General features: G+C 33.8%; 1 protein-coding gene across 1 annotated transcript; it reads right to left on the minus strand.

Moving 5' to 3' along the window:
• Positions 1 to 139: 139 nt before the first annotated feature.
• LOC107632090 (receptor-like protein kinase FERONIA) lies at positions 140 to 1,727 on the minus strand. The gene has a single exon (XM_016335729.3). It carries the CDS (start codon positions 1,472 to 1,474, stop codon positions 227 to 229), a length of 1,248 nt encoding a protein of 415 aa, XP_016191215.1. The 5' UTR covers positions 1,475 to 1,727; the 3' UTR covers positions 140 to 226.
• Positions 1,728 to 17,743: the final 16,016 nt, after the last annotated feature.

The following is a 17,743-nucleotide window of genomic DNA, read 5'->3' on the forward strand; positions in this document are numbered from 1 at the left end:
GACTCTCTCTTACGGTGCTAACAATGTCAAAAGAAGAATTAAAGAAGTTCCTCTTAATCACGTGTAACTCATAAATTAGTGCAAGTAGGGTAGACATTGTAGCCACCACACAATAATGGCCATTGAGAAGGCATCATAGTGGACTGTGAAAAAGTCGTTATCGTAGAATATAACATAATAATTACCATACACGATGTTAAATTCTAAATAAATACAGAAAGATAAGTCATTTATCAGTGCAAACAGATAAGTATGTAGGTGTTGGATTACCAAGGTGAGAGAAGACCCCATGCTGCACCAAAGCTTTCTCCTCCTCGTTGGAAGTGGTGGTGCTTGTGGTGGTGCTGGTAGTGGTAGTGGTAGTGGTAGTTGCAGCATTACTACTGGTAGTAGTAATAATACACTGAGAGTCGGTCATGACTAGTCCCCGAGAATTGTCATCATAATCATGGCCCACAAGGACGGTGAAGCTGACTGCCACGTCATCGCTGTTGTTCTTGCCCCTTTTTGGATGGGCACCAGTGAGGTGCAGGCTCAAGGCACACTCCAAGCCCTTCACCACATCCTTCATGAAAGGGCGTTCCTTGCCATGATCGTTCAAACAACTCAAGGCAACCTCAACAAACTTGTCCAAACACTTTTGCCCAATGGTACCCTTCAAGGCAGGATCCACCGTCAGATCAACGTTGCCATCTTGATAACAGCTTTTTACCCAAATCACAAGGGACTCCTCCTGCCTATTCTCGATCCTACGCTTGATCACTGGCCTCCCACACAACACCTCCAACAAAACAACCCCGAACGAGTACACGTCAGACTTCTGACTCAACCACTGACTCATGTAGTACTCCGGGTCCAAATACCCCAAACTACCCTTCACGTCCGTTGTCACGTGGGAACCATTCGGCCCGTCCTTCGACAAACCGAAATCCGCAACTTTCGCGATCCAATCATCGTCAAGCAGTATGTTCGTGCTCTTCACGTCCCGGTGGATCACGTTCTCTGTGTGCAGGAAGTGAAGCCCACGCGCCGCAGCAAGGCATATCTCCAAGCGTTTGTTCCACGAGAGGGGTTGTTGGTTGTTGCTGGTGTCGTAGTCGTAGAGGTGCTCGCGTAGGGTCCCACGCGCCATGTAGTCGTAGACGAGGATCATCTCGGCGGCGTCCTGGCAGTAGCCGATGAGGGAGACGAGGTGAGGATGGCGGAGGTGGGACAGCATCTTGATCTCCGTTTGGAACTCGCGGAGTCCTTGATTGGAACCCTGATTGAGGCGCTTGATGGCCACGGGGGAGCGGTGCTTGGGGAACTTGCCTTTATAAACATTGCCGAAGCCTCCGCGGCCTATGATTAGGGCTTGGTCGAAGTTGTTGGTGGCGGATCTTATCTCGGCGATGGTAAAGTGGCGGCACGTGGTAGAGTTTTCGGGGTTACTGTCCCTTGAACTCTTTTGCCACCAGCGGAAGAATAGGCACATGATTATGCTTGTGCTTGTGATCTATACGGAGGTGGAGTAGTGATAGTAGGTTTGGCCATAAAGTTGCTTGCATTATATTGCAGCAATGCAAAATAATTGACCATAAATTAGCTAGTGTATAACTACTGTACTATTGTTGACATTGACACCACCACTTGAATGCTTTTCTTCCTCTTCTTTTTTCTTTAATTTCTTCACCCTACACAGACATACTTTCTGTGTTCTTTCTTTTCTTTTCCTTTGCTTCTATCGTGCGTCCAATGCTTTCATAAAGCAACCTTCTTTTCATACATGCATGACACACGCTCACTTTGTAACATCACCAATGTTACATCACCCAGAAGGCTATAATTGAAGGTGATTAATTGTAATTAACCAAAATATTTAACTTAGAGTTCGCCTAGAAAAATCAACTAGAAGGAAAACTAACTCAAAATAATTAATTGAAAAATAAGCCCGTTATAAAAAAAAAACAACTTTTTATTATCTTAATTTTTTTAATTTTAAAATTAAAAATAAAAAAAATTGACCTAATTGATTTATATTATAGTTAACTCTTTAAATTTTTTCTTTAACTTAATACATATTCATATCTTAATTATAAATCAAAATTTTTTAAAATAAAAAAAAAATAAAATAATAAAATAAAAAGTTAAATACTTTTAAATTAAGATAGTGAGATATACATTTCATAAAAATTACAAAATTAATAACAATTAACTCTTTATTTTACTATTTTATCAACTTTTTCGTTTTAAGATCCAAATTTCTTAATTGTTATTATTTCCATATACATCACACAGTAAATATCATAATTGAAATATTTTTAAACAATAATCATATAAAGTAAAATGTGCGTCGCTGATGTGATTCAGCTATTTATATATCCACCCATCATTAATCATTTATATATGTTATTATTCAACCATGCTACCAAAATCGAATCGATGGTTAAATGGTTGTCAATATAAAATATATATTAAAATATAAAATATATATTAAAAATAAATTAAATTATATATATTTATATATAAATATATAATAATTATTTTTAATAGTTGATTTTAATATATATTTAATATTTTTTCTATTATCATTACAATTAGACAATTTAAAAAAAATTCAAAATGCATGCATTGTTCTAAGAATTTGGATAAGATAGTGAGTTTTATCCATTTTATCACCTAATCGTGGCTATAATTTTTAACAAGCATTCTGGTTAGTTTTAAATTTCTTGCTATCATGCTATGTAGCACTTGTCATCAGTATCTTCTTCTCTTCTTTGAATGAATTAAATGTTGAAAAATGTAAAATAATATTGTGAAATTGTATGAAAGCTTATCAAAGAAATTTCATTCTTCATCGAACAGATAGAAAATCTTATGACCAACATATATATGTAAAACAAACGTCTAGAGGTACTAATAGAATTAAATAATTAAAAGTTAAAAGTAACCTATGATGAAGCTTCATCTAAAGTCTAAACTTAATTCCAAGGCATCACTAGCAGCCGTTGATTGGAGCCTAGAGGCCTGCTTTAGAGATGAATATTAAATTAAGTAAAAGCTAACCTTTAAAATGACTTACAAAGAAATGAAGATTTTGGACCAGACTTTCACATAAACTAGCCGTCTAATGCTCGAAACTCGAAAGCATGCCTTTCTATTTCCTCTTCTTGAAAATTATCTTACCTATTTTTTTTATTACTTCAAGATAAATTATATGATAAAGATGTAAGTTTATATATCTTTATTTTATATAAGATGAAAGAAAAATTAAAAAAGTTAAGATCCACATTTTAAATAAAAATAAAATACACTATAAAAAAAATTTATATTTTTTTTATACAATTTTAATTTATATAGTAGAGTGCTCTTTACTTCAATTACATAATTATTTAATTAATTAGTAAAACTTTTTTATGTGAATCATTATTATGTGTGATGTCTGGTTTTAGACCAATTTTATTCAAGAAATAAATTAAAATAATTATCTTAAAAAAACAGAGATAATTATCCAAATTAAATTATAGTTAACCGATAAAAATTTATAATCACATTTTGAATAACAAATTTTTTAAAATGGTTTTAAAACCCATAATCATATTTATTTAAATTTTAGTTAATAAAATCAAATTTTAAAAATTAATTTTTAACCGATGAATCAAAACTATATAAAACTAATTAAATATGTGAGTTTATAAAATAAGTATAAAAACCAAAACCACACCTATTAATTCTATAACACCCATAGGGTAATTAGACTCTTAATTTATCAATAAAATAGTATTTCATAAATTAAAATTAATTTTTTAAATTAAATTTGACTTTGCATAAAATTATTTTTTTATTCTGTTTTATTTTTAAAAAAACTGATTTTGAAATAAACCAATTTTTGTACGGAAAACTGGTTTTTATATGCAAAATCAGTTTTTATATGTAAAACCGAATTTCATATGCAAAAATCAATTTTTCATACAAAATCAGTTTTTATTTTTAAAATCGGTTTGTTAATTTAATAATCAATTTTATCATTTAAAATCAATTTAATTTATTAACTTAAATCAAATTTTTGATTAATCTTAACTACGTCGAAGTAATCTATACTTAGTCCAAGGAATTCGAATGTATCATACCAAGTTTTCTCATGTATTACCGAAAAAGAAAAGGAAGAACAATTTTACAAATGTGATATATATATATATATATATATTGTCCTTCTTGTGTAAGGTACAGAAATGATAAATTCTAATATCACGTCTGTATTAGACTTCAATGGTACATGTTGAAAGAAGGATCAAGAACTCGTCGGTTTTGGCGATAACGGGATCGGACTTCTAAAGTGGCAGGGGTGGTATTTATAAAGACACTTTGACGTTTAAATCAGAATGAGTTTAAGAGGTATAGGTATGAATTAGGGGCGTGTAACGTACTTGAAAGAGTCCTTAACTCCCTTTATATAGTTTGTCTTGTTATCTTATCTTGTTGGCTAAGATAAAGAAGGTATTTAAATTTGAATGTTAGTTATTGGTTCTCAACTTTGTGGCCAGTTTGGGTCGTAGGGATGAGTTAGGTTTGGGGTCCGGGTTGTTGTTGGGCCGTTTGAGGCCCCAAACACCATGACTGGAATAGTTGCCCCTGCAGCATGAGAGCAAGTATACGCTTGGTCTCATCATTGGCTGATGAGTTCGGTTCCTTGTGGTTTGGAAGGTCATTTGATTGTTGTCAGAGTGCAAGCTGTTTTTGCGTTTGTCCATTGCGTTTTTCGATAGCAGATTGACACGGAGAGAGAGAGAGAGAGAGAGAGAGAGAGAGAGAGAGAGAGAGAGAGAGAGAGAGAGAGAGAGAGAGAGAGAGAGAGAGAGAGAGTATGGGGTTTTTGCCTTTTTTCCATTTTCAGTCCTGCTGGTCCTTTGGTATTTCTATAAACTTGGGGGGTTTTTTGCTTCTATATTCTTGTAACTACTCCTTTCTCATTTGTTCCTTTCTAGCATTTTTCTGGTCTCTTGTATTGTTGCTTGGATTGACCGCTGTTAGTTGTTGCATTTTTGCTCATCTAGTTTCTTTTCTTGCTGATTCTAGAACAGGTTAGTGCCTCCTCTTTGTTTTTCGTGCTTTGTTAGTTGCTTTAGTTTTCATTCTGCTTATTTCTTTTTAGGTTTCCTTCGTGTCGCGATAGAGGAAATGGGGGGAGGGGATGTCATTGTTCTATTATGGCTTAGGATTTATGGGATTTGGTAGATTTTTGGCATAGTTTTGATATAGTTAGGGGGTCTTCTTGTTTTTCTATGTTTCTGGGGAATGGGTTGATAGTGGTGCCCTCGTTTAGATATAGGTATAGTGTAGCAGAGGAGAGTTCAAGGGAATCCAAGTCCAATTTTTCCGGCTGGAGGTGTACCGGATCATCACCATTGGGTGATGTCCGATGTGTAAGGTACACCCTCCCGGTTAGATGAGGGGGATCTTTAGAGACTTCGAGATGAGGGGCCTGTGTTGGGAGGAGGCGAGACAGAGCAATAGTAAGAGCCTGTGCTCTCCAGTGAAAACGAGAGGGTGTGCTACGTTCATCTGAACTCCCCGTAGGTTCCCGATTGGATATGGGTGCACGAACCTTTGTTACCAATTTGGGATTTTGGTTGCCTTTCTCCGAGTTCGTCATGGCCCTTCTGAATCATGTTTCCGCGACGTCGTCTTAACTTCATCCAAACAGCTGGGCGACTATCTGGACTTCCGAGCTGGTGAGTGAATTTTTGGAGATACCGACTCGGGTTGAAGTCTTTTTATTTTTCTTTCTGTGCACCATTTCACATAAGGAGAAAAAATATTGGAAGGGATATATTTCTTTCCATGCTCAGCCAAACCACCGGATCTTTGACTTGTTTGAGGATTCGGTCCAAGGTCATCAGCCTTTTTGGTTATCCCAGGAGGGGGAGCACCGAATTGATCCATATTGGAATTTTAGGGCTGGAGCTTCCTATCTCACGAGGATAACTTATGAGGGTCTTTTATCTGAGAATAAGGATATTGCCATTTGGTACTAAGGTGTGTTTTATGTGTTTTTCAAGGAAATACAGGATTAAGAAGGAAAATCAAGTAGCAAATAAAGCATAATCAGAGGGCAAGGCCATGGAAAAAAGCATGTAATTAAAGTACGTAAGGATTAAAGTCATGCAACCCATGTAGCACAAGCCAGCGTTCAATGCCATTAGAGGAGTGTGGAACGCCCTGGAGGAAGAAGCAGGGGTGTGCAACGCCCTGCACTACCACTGAAGTCGCATGCAATGCCACAAGAAGGGCGTGCAACGCCCTGGAGGATTCAAGACATGGCGTGCCACGCCCATGAAGGAAGCAAGGCATGGTGTGTCACACAGTGAAGGAGGCATGCCACGCCTTGGAGGAAGGCAATCCCTAGGGAGCAGCCCAAGCCTGGTGTGTAACGCCACTATTGGGGCGTGCCACACCCTACTGGCCCAATAAATTGGCGTGTAACGCTATTGCTTGGCGTTACACGCCCAAGCCTAAAGAATTAGACCCAGTTACACGCCACCAGGTCCCATGCAACGTCAAAAATGATTTCAACAAAGCCCAACCTCAAAGATGTGATTCCTAGTTGAAGATTGAAGAAGATTCTGCTATAATTTAAATTTGATTTGATTCTGTTTTTAGGATTTGAATTATTAGGAGCTATCTTAATTATTCTATTAAGATAAGATTTAGTTTTTGAATTTGATTTAGAAGAAACCCCAAGTATAAATAAGTGAACGACATTCACAGAGAGGACATCAAGCTTCCTCAGCGCAGTTTGGTTTTATTGTTGTTTTCCATTCTCCATGAGTAACTAATCCTTGTGTCAAAGGGTTGGGAGCTCTGTTTATATTTCTATAGATTATTAATATGTGTTTTCTTTTATTTCAAAGTGTTCAATTGATCTATTTCATGATTGAGTTATTCATTCTTCATCGTAAACAAATTAGTAGCATTGAAAGTGTGCTAATCCCGTCCTGAATTTGTTTATTAATTCGACAGAACTAATATCCGAATTATGCTTGAAAACTCTTTCACATGACTTTTTAAATTGACTAGACATAGTGGTTTTTAAAGTGTGCGACACATACATAATTTTCAATCATTCTAGTTTTGAATATGTGACATATATTTCGGATTAGAACAACTTTTGAAAATTGTGTTTTCTCATAAGATTTAATCGGATAGGACTAACTTGGATACGTGACATATAATCCGACCTAAGGACTACTTTTGAATCTTATGAGGAACTGAATCGGATTTGCACTTAACCTCATTGATTAATTGATTGACCAAGACATTGGCGGTTGGTTAATTGAGGAGAAACCGAGGAGTCAAGGCATTGAAAATCGGTTAATTAAGATTCGTCGTGAAAAGATCTTTGCATGCTTTAGAATAGGAACACAAGGTTTGATCTTCCTAGGGTTTAAACATCTCTGAAGCCATTGACATTCTCCATTATTGATTTCTCTCGATTCAACATCACTGCTTGCCTCAGAAGCACTCAACTTCCAAGACTCCAACAAGACAAGTTTTCAACCCTAATCAATCCAGGTTTCATTGATCTAATTAGTTATTTAACTCGATATTTGCGTGCTCCATCCTTTAATCCATATGGGAACGATATTTATAACATCCTTACTATCAAAATGTCACGCTTTTGGTTGCGCTACTCTGATAGAATGGATATTACGACGACTATCATACATATATAATAATAAAATAGGAGTCTTTACTCGAAACCATATCGCTGTTTGTTTGAAAAGCCGAAAACACTTTTTCTTTGTACAAACATGCATAGATACAAATCACAACACTTCATATATATATAAAGGACTTTTTATACAAGTAACTTACAAATATTACATACATACATGTCATTACAATCTCGACTCTTATCCCTCTTACAAAATTATAAGAATAAAGGCGAGAAAAAATCATAACTAAGATATACAACTAGACACGCAGAAGAAACTTCATAAGCTACCTCGTCCATCCTGAAAAGAGAAGTCTATAGGGGGTGAGAATCTATCCAAACGGTCTCACCGTGAAGTTTAGAATTGTCATAAGAGAATATATAAAAAGAACGTTGTTTTCAACCGCAGTGATCATCGCTCATCTTATGAACCCTTTCGAAAATCAACAATTACTTATCCAAAATCCAAATTCATAGTTCAATTATAATAATCTTAAAAGTTACTTAAATTGTATGAATAACTAGCATGTTCCAAACATAGGTTCATTAAGTCGATTTTGAAATAATTTGATTTTTTATACTTCACTAAACCTCAAACATAAATCATTCACTGCCTTCGGCCCATCACATAATTAATCACAGCCTCCAACCCAAGCAAAATCAATCAACATCCAACCTACCACAAGTCAAAGTGTATATCAAAATTTTCACCAACTTACCAAGGCATATAGCTTGCCCAATTACGGCCTTCGGCCCAAACAGTCACAGCCTCCGGTCCAAAACATAATCAAATCGTGGCTTCCAACCCAAAGCATAATCAAATCACGGATTCTGGCCCAAATATAATCGATCACACTCAAATCACCATAATCCAAACCAACGAGTCACAATCATACATAGAGAGCAAGTATGACAAGTAGCATAATTAGTAATTAACAGGATGTCAATTAGGCATACCAAGTAATTATTCAGACCCAAGCAAATGCAAGCAAATGCAGTATGATGCATGTCTATCCTACTGGTCATGAGCTCACGTGTTGGTTATAATGCCAGACCTGACATATCCGGTAGCTAACCCGACATAGAACACCATATCAGGAGCAAGCGAGACTAACTGCAATCCTTGCGTCTACCCTTGCAGGTGCTTCACACCATAACCCGAATGCAAGTGGGATAACACCATAACCCATACATCTACCCATGCAGGTGCCTTTCACCACAATTCTAGATGCAAGTGGGACAATGCCACAACCCTTACATCTACCCAGGCAAGTGTTTAAAATCTCAATCCAGAGCAAGTGGGGTGAACCACAATCCTCGCATCTACCCAGGTGTCTCAAACCTTAACCCAGAGCAAGTGGGACTAAGCCACAACTCTTGCATCTACCCAGGTAGGTAATAATCATTAATTATATTTCCAATCAAAATAATCGTAATCACAATCACACATAATCATACTCAAACTGTGAGCGAGATAAAACCACGGTCCTTACTATATGCGGGACAGAATCACTATTCCCACAATTACACTACAACACCGAGCAAGCGGAACAAGACCCACGTCCTTGCGTCTACCAGGTGTAAGTGTCTCACAAATCAAGTCATTATCGGAGAATGATTCATTAAATTCATCATATTTACCCCCTACACAACAAGTCTTTATCGGGAAAGGACTTACTAATTTCATGATATCTACCCCCCAACATCAAATATAACCATTGTTAATTAACATACAAGCGGGATAAACCTCCATCCTTGCCAACCCAGTCATTTGCCCACCATTAATCAATGTCAATGTCTTTTAGCAATATCATAAGTTACTAAACTCGTTAACCCCCAAATCGTTGTTAATTTATCAAGCTTAGGTTCATTAATCCCAATCTCTTATCAATTATCAATTCTATTACCTCGTGAGTAGGATAACACAACCGTCTTCACCAAGGGCGGGACAAACCACTATCCCCGCAACCATGTCATCCGGTTTAACCAAGCGTTTTTTCAGAAATAATTCAATTTAATTCATTGTACTTAGCCACACTCTATTCAGAGCTTAAAAACAAGTTATACATATCATACGAGGTTTACAGGGGTTTACAAGCATGCTAGAAAAGTCAAGCAGTCAAAAATAGAGTTTATTTAAGAAAATAGGATCCATGCGTACGCACAACTTGTAAATTTTCCTTGGCGTGCGTACACACACCCTTGTGCATATGCATGAGCATTTACACTAGTTCTGTATGGTGCGCATGCACCATATGGTGCGTGGATACGCAAATCAGAATTTTTGGTTTTCTGCATAATTTCAGTTTTTCAGATTTTTATACCCGTTTTCAAATATTCATAATTTTTTCTACAAAATTCCGTTTTCCTTCGTTCTTAAACATTTTTAAAGCTCTCATCATTACCTTTAATATAAGACAAATTTCATCAAATTTCAAACTCAAAGCTCCAAGTTATAGCCCTTCAAAGTTGGACAAAATAACTAATTTACCCAAAAATATGTATAATACACTTTTACATTGTTTCAATTCATTTTATTTTAACACCACCCAAGACCATTTCTAGAAACCCCTTTACACAATTATCAATTCCAAATCCATTCCCTAGCCATTTAAAGCTCGACAACTAAATCCATTACATCAAGAACCTAATCAACCAATTTTCATTCATACAACATAACTCATTACAATTTTCATTCATTACAATAACCACAACACATCAAATGTCCAACTAATTCTCATCATATCCACAATAAATCACAATATGGCACTTATACACGTACCGTAACTCACCAAGTAAGGGATACCTCACTCTATTACAGTTTTAGACCTAAACTCTTACGTCAAATATCATTCAACTCAATTTTATATAACTCATCACAAGGTAATCAAAATCACAACATTCATTTACTAATCAAATATACATTCTCAACCATAATCAAACACAATATTTACACTAATTCATCATTTAAGTACATTAACAATCATACATACCAATTCATGGGACTCACATAATCATCAAAAATATCATTTTCATCTCGATATCGATTTATAACAATCTTTGGTAATAAAACGGTTTTAAGAAAAATTCCTACCTTGTTGACGGCGGTGTCCCAACACTTGGATTTCCACCCCGAAAGGACCCAAACTTTGATCAATCCTCCAAGTCTCCACCAATTGATCCAAAATCAGCCCAAGCCTCAATTCAAGCCTCAACAAAAGCTCCAACCACACCAAACACCCAATTTGTGTAAAATCAACTAAACAACTCTAATTTCACCAAATTCCACACATAGTTCAACTAGGACTAGCACATATAGAAAAAATTGAAAGGGAGAGAGTTTTCTTACCTCATACCATATAATATTTGGCCAAAATCCCTTTAGAATTGGTAGTTAAATTTTCTTTTAGCCCTATTTTGGACCAAATCCTTTAAGATAAGTGTTCGAGTTTATGTTCTAAATATTTTTCCTTATCATTCATAAAATATTTTTCAAAATTTGGAGTCTGGCAATATCTACTCACTGTGATATTACTTGGACGATACAGTACACTTGTCGGTATCTGTGAACTTCAGTTTTTGTTCATCAAGTATATGTATGAATTAGGAGTGTATAACGTTCCTGAGGGAACCCTTGACTCTCTTTATATAGATTGTCTTGCTATCTTATTTTATTAACTAAAATAAAAAAAATATTTAAATTTGACTGTTAGTTATTGGTTCCCGGCTTTCTGACTAGTTTGGACCGTAGAAAAAATTTGGATTTGAGGTCTAGATCGTCGTTAGACTATTTGAGGCCCCAGACACCATGACCGGAACAACCTTCAAGTAAGCAAATAAAAGGGTTAAAATATATAACATTTAACTATAAGATTTTATTAACTTTTGATTGAAGTATTCACACTTATAAAAAGTTTAAGAATTTTTAGAGTAAACAATACTTATTATTTTTTAATATTGACAAATTTATTGATAAATAAAAAAACTAATTTTATATTCCATAAAAAATAATTTTTATGTGAAAAAATTTCAAAACATTAATTTTCTTAATTAATAGATTGAACAGTGTATTCTAACTTTTTAAAAATAAGTTTATTAATACAAATTAGTTCTTTATTAATAAATTTGTCAACATTTTACTTCGAATAAAAATAATCGTTTAGTATTTTAGATACTTATCAATTTGATCACTTTTACATCATGAAATTTTGACTTTTTTGTAGGAGGAATTCTTTATAAATTTTACTTTTCGGACATGAACTATAGATTTTTTTTTTTTTGTCAGAACTCTCTATAGATTTAAGTCACAATAAAACTTTTCGATTTGGGTAGTTTTCAAAATATGAAGAGAAAATAAACTTCAGTCTTGGTATCTTGTTTTTTGTTTTTGGTCATGGGATATCTTTTGTTGGTTTACTATATTTTTGGCCACGCGTTTTTTTAAAATTTGTCAGATCAGGAAAAAAAATAAAAAGTCGAAATAGGCCCAGCCAAATTACTCAACACATTCCAGTATGCATGGACTATTCTCCATTCAAACTTTGGATAAATGGCCTAATTTCCAAAAAGTGAAAAACTTTGGACAAACGGTAACGCAATAGTGCAATAGGTAGCGAATATGTATAATACAAAATTAGTTTATTTAATTTAATATTCTTAATTATATATAATAATAAGAACAGAGGATAAAAATGGATAAGATAGGCACTGAATATTTTGTGCGTATTACTGTATCACCTTTTAGTGCAATACTACTATATTATAATTTGTATAGTTTACCAAATCTTTAGAGAATTTATGAAATCTAATAATAAAATTATTTGTATGAGTAAATAGTTAAATTGGTCTCTGAAAGATCACGCGATTTTTAAATTAATCCTTAAAATTTTTTTAATCAAATTTATCTTTAAAAGATTTAAAATTAGTTGCGTTAGTCCTTCTGTCACTTTTCTGCTAACAGTGTTAATAAAAGCTTACACCTCAGCACATAAAACGGCATCGTTTTAACTTATGGAAAGTTGAGTGTATCAAAACGATGCCCTATCGCTTGATTCCAATTTCTCATTCAAAAAAACTGTTTCACCTAGTGGAAAGTGTCCATGAAAAGAGGAGGAGATGTAAGACGGTGGTGAAGGAGACGTAGAAGCAAGTCAATGGTGGAGGCAAAACAGAGCACGACGATAGTGAACAGAATCGTCTTCATCAGCTTCATTAGTTCTGTCACCTTCGTGCTTATCACTTTTTCCATTCATTCTTCTTGCTCGGCGATATCAACTCTCGTCATACCAACCACTAGTTTCTTATCTTCCACTCCCTTTCTTTTTTTTTTCTCATGTGATTCTATGCTCTTTTATTTTTTTTTTCTTTTTACTACTGCTATGTGTGGTAGTTAAGTATTCAGCCCACAGTTGAAATTAGGGTTAACCAATAAGATTATAATTTTTTTGTTTTTCTTTCGGATTTTCATATTGTAGGTTAGATATTAGAGAATTTGGAGCATAATTGTAGTGTGAGTTTACGTTTATACCTAGTGAAAATAGTAGAATATGATTTTGATTAACCTGCCATTATTAGTTACAATATCCCATAAAAGATGTCTTTTTTTTTAGATTGATGCTTGTAATTTGTATAATTGCATTTTTACGAAAATTAAATCAAAACATTCAAGGATTGTTGACATGAATTTTCAACGGGTAAAATTATTTTGAAAGTAAAATAGAATTTTTAAGTGTTAAAAATAATTTTTTTTATTGTAAAAATTATTCGGAGGACTAATTTAGAGATCACACAATTTTTTAGGAACTAATTTAACTATTTACTCTTATTTGTATAACAGAATAGTGACTCATCAAAACTAACCAATTCTAAAATATACAGACGAACTCTGCTAGGGAGACAATGAAAAATTTTGACAATTTATACAATAGATATTGAATTTGGTTCAATAAAAAAAAAAAAGAAACCTAAACAATTATTTCAAATAATTAATCATCTCAACCCTAATTTATTACCAAAGAAATTTACCCAAACACCCTCTTCCCTCCCCATCCCAACCGTCTGCTACCCCACCCTCATCAATCATCCCACCTCCCCGGCGTTAGAAGTTTTCTCACCCGCCATCAAACAATCATCTACGTAATTATTAAAATAATCATTTCACTACCTAGTGAAATAACCATCCAACATTTGTTAATTGTATATAATTAAACAGAATCAAATTAAGAATTAAATAACCATCTACATACCTAATGAATTGAACATTCAGCAGTCGAAAGAGACGTCTTGAAGGCTGTGAATGCTTGATTTCCTAAACCAAATGCCTTCATGGAGCTCGGTGGCGGAGCAGATGATCTCATCGGTGGTGCTGTACTTGGAGTCCACCGTGAACCACATGTAGCAGCAGTTTCTATGGGTTTTGGATTTTACAATACGTGTTGGGTGGGTTGGTCCTTACATGACAAGGCCCTTTCTGTATACGTCGCCCAAACCTCTCTTTGTGCGCGACGGGGAAGAAAGGAAGGCCTGCAGAGGAATCCGATGTTATTTAGTCGGCCTAAACCACCTTTGTGCGTGACAGGAATGTTCGGACGACCACAATGAGTAGGGTGGCATCGGGTCGTGGTCTGGGCGGCGGTGGCAGCGCAGTGTTGGGCTGTGGTCTGAGCGGTGATGGCGTTTGTTGTTTGCGGCGACCGACCAGTGAGAATGGAAGATAATGACCGCCGAAGACGTGAAATCACATGTAGAGAGTGTTTGGGAGGGGGTTGCGGTATCAGTGTAATGACCTTGAGACAAAGGAAAAGTATAGGGTACCAATATATTATTTGTCAACTTATTGCCAACAATTATTATATAAATTAAATATTATATAAATTAAATATTATATAATTTTTTTATTTCTATTGTACACATTGTACAATTATTTAATTGTCTCCCTATACTTTCTCTGTACATAATGGAAAATACTACTTATACAACAAAATTCAGCATTTATTCAACTTTTAAATCTAATATTTTATTATTTTAATTTTTTTAATTAATCATATTTTCTATTTTTAAGGAACTACTTTTATTTTGAATACTTATCACTGTAAAATTTGTAACCACTTGCAATACATTAATTTTTTGCAAACCAAACCATAAAACTCGTAACAACTTTTCGTGTACTAATTTTTAAAAAATTAGTGAAGTTTTCAAAATCAATTAAACTCACTTCAATTATTTTTTTTATTCAAAACATTCAAAACTCATGTCAAAAACACATCTAAAATTAAATAAACAACATAAACACATTTAAAATTATGTATTAACACATCTAAATTATTGTCATTATAGTTCAAAATTACATATTGAACACAGAAAAAATTAAACTCAAATACACATCCAAAATTATAAAAATGCATTCTAAATATTTTATCAACACATCCAAAACTCATGTAAAAAAACTTATATATGTACATAAAAACATAATGAACAACATAAACACATCCAAAATTAAGTATTAACACATCCAAATTAGGTTAACATTATAACTCCCAAATCAAACATATGAGTGCAAAAAAAAATTATAATCACAAATACATTAAAAAAAAAAAACACAGACACTTCCAATATTATACATAAATTTAAAAAAATAGAACTTTTTATTAAGCGAAAAAAAAGGATAGCATATCTTCATGAATGAACTCAACCAATTTTTTTAGAAATTTGCAAGCAGAACTACCAGAGACAGAAGGAGTGCGACTTGGGGGAGAAGACAGGGGGAGGCACAGGAGAAGGGGGCGGTTGTGTGTGGCGCGAGGGAGGAAACGGGAAGGAGCCCATCGATGGAGGAGGCGCGGAGGTGTGCGTAAGGGAAGTGCGCGTCGCGGGGAGGAGCGCGTCGCCGAAAGAGGAGATCGTCGCAGAGGAGTGGGCAACGCGGGAGAAGACGAGCGGCCACAGATAAGGAGGGAGAGGCGCTGCAGTTCTGGATCCTTACGGAGCGAAAATTTTACTAGTGATTTAAGATGTTTAAGATTTATTTTAGAATTTTAAATTCAAAATTTTGAATTCTAACTCATTTGATTTTTGGATGTATATTTAAATTGTAATATATTAATAATTAAATATATTAAATCTGAAACAGAAATTTAAAATTGAAATTGAAATTTTAAATTTCAGTTTTATTTAGTTTGTATTTTGAATGTGTATTTAATTTTAAAAAGACACTAAATTTATTTATAATTTTTAAATGTGTTTGTTTTAATTTTTTTAAATTATTGTAATAAAAGACTTAATATTGTACAACTTTTGAAGGATACCTAGTTGAATTGATACATAATATATAGAGAGGTGAGAAGAAAGAAAACAACAAATAAAAACCATGTTTATTGGACTTTGTCAGATTGATCATATTGTTGTTACTTATATTTCAATATATAATATTTATAATTATATGTTAATTATATTTAAATTTATTTATTTATTTCAATAATAATTAAAGAATTCAAAATAACAAAAACTAATAAATTAAAAAAAAATCAAAAGAAGCAAGTTCTAACTCTCTGGTTTTCAAACTATGACGTCCAAACATTATACGTGGGTGGGTGTGTAAGTTGACAAAAAAGAAGTAGCTGAATCCTAAATCAGATGATAGATTGATTGCTTTTTAAATCTCAACTAAGATTAGAATGTGGTTTAACCGTTTAAGATTTTTATAGTGTGGGTGAGTGTGTGTATAAATAGTGTAATGATAAAAAAAAGGTTTGATCAAGAAGAAAAAAAATGATACTATACTATAGATTACAATAATTTACTATATATTAGAATAAGGTATTCATGTACTTATATTTTTTTCTATCTTCTCAACCATTATTGGATTCAATAGATATTTAACCACTTGCGGAATTTATAAATGTTATATATATGCCAACTTCTATTTTTCTATTTTGCTTCAAAATTTGCTAACTAAAGGTTATTTGACGAAAAAAAGGAAAACACTTCTAAGATGGGTTGAAATATCATTGAGTGCTGCATAAATCAAACTGTTTTTCGACCTATAATCCTACATATGAGCATTTAATTAAGAAAGAGTAACACTATACGTATAAATTTTTTTATCAATTAAATCTAATTAAATTGATTTAATATTAATAAAAATCATTCTCATCACTCTCGCTCATCCAAGTTTTATTATGGGACGTGGTAGAATTTAGTTTTAAAAGAATTTGTACCTAGGGGTGCAAGCGAATCGGATCGGATATGGCCAGAATTTCGATCCGATCCTTACTAAAATCATCGGATCGGATCCAATATCCGCAGTTTTTAAGGTTGGATCCGATCCGATTTGCACATTTGCGAATCGAATATCGGATATATCCGCAAAACACAAAAATATTTTAAAAAGTTTATTCTTATTAAAAAAATATCAATAAAATTTATTTTTCTATTCTTTTAAATATGTTTACTCTTAAAATAATATTAAACATATTTTTTTAAATAATAAATTAAAATAATACAACATATATGATAATTATTAGTTGAAATAAAATATAAAAAAATATTTACTTATTTATTTCTTTATTTTTGCGGATACGCGGATATGCGGACACCAACACAAAATCCGCAATCCGATCCGATTAGTGTGCGGATCCGATCCGATCCGAAAGCCTTACGGATCGGATCCATATCTGTAATTTTCGGATCGGATTCGGTTATATGCGGATCGAATCCAATCTATGAACACCCTATTTGTACCTACGTATAACATTAACAAACAATAGCAGTAGTTAACAAGCAAGTTGTGGCCTTGTTCCCTGTAAGTGACGACAACACAAAAAGATTGGTGTAGAGACAATTCAAGATCCTTTTCACATGCAATTGCATAACCATAATTGTATTGCTTGCACCTTCAATTCAAATTCATATAAATTTCTTTTTTGTTTTATTATTTTATTTTATCCTCATGGACTCCTTAGCTTCCTGTACTCTTCAACTTATATATATCTAACTTGTCGTCTATATGAGGGCTATAATTTGTATATTACATTATGTCATTGAAAGCACTTA

The sequence above is a fragment of the Arachis ipaensis genome, chromosome B3 (genome assembly GCF_059453495.1).
Source record: "Arachis ipaensis isolate K30076 ecotype BB chromosome B3, ASM5945349v1, whole genome shotgun sequence".
Lineage (NCBI taxonomy): Eukaryota > Viridiplantae > Streptophyta > Magnoliopsida > Fabales > Fabaceae > Arachis > Arachis ipaensis.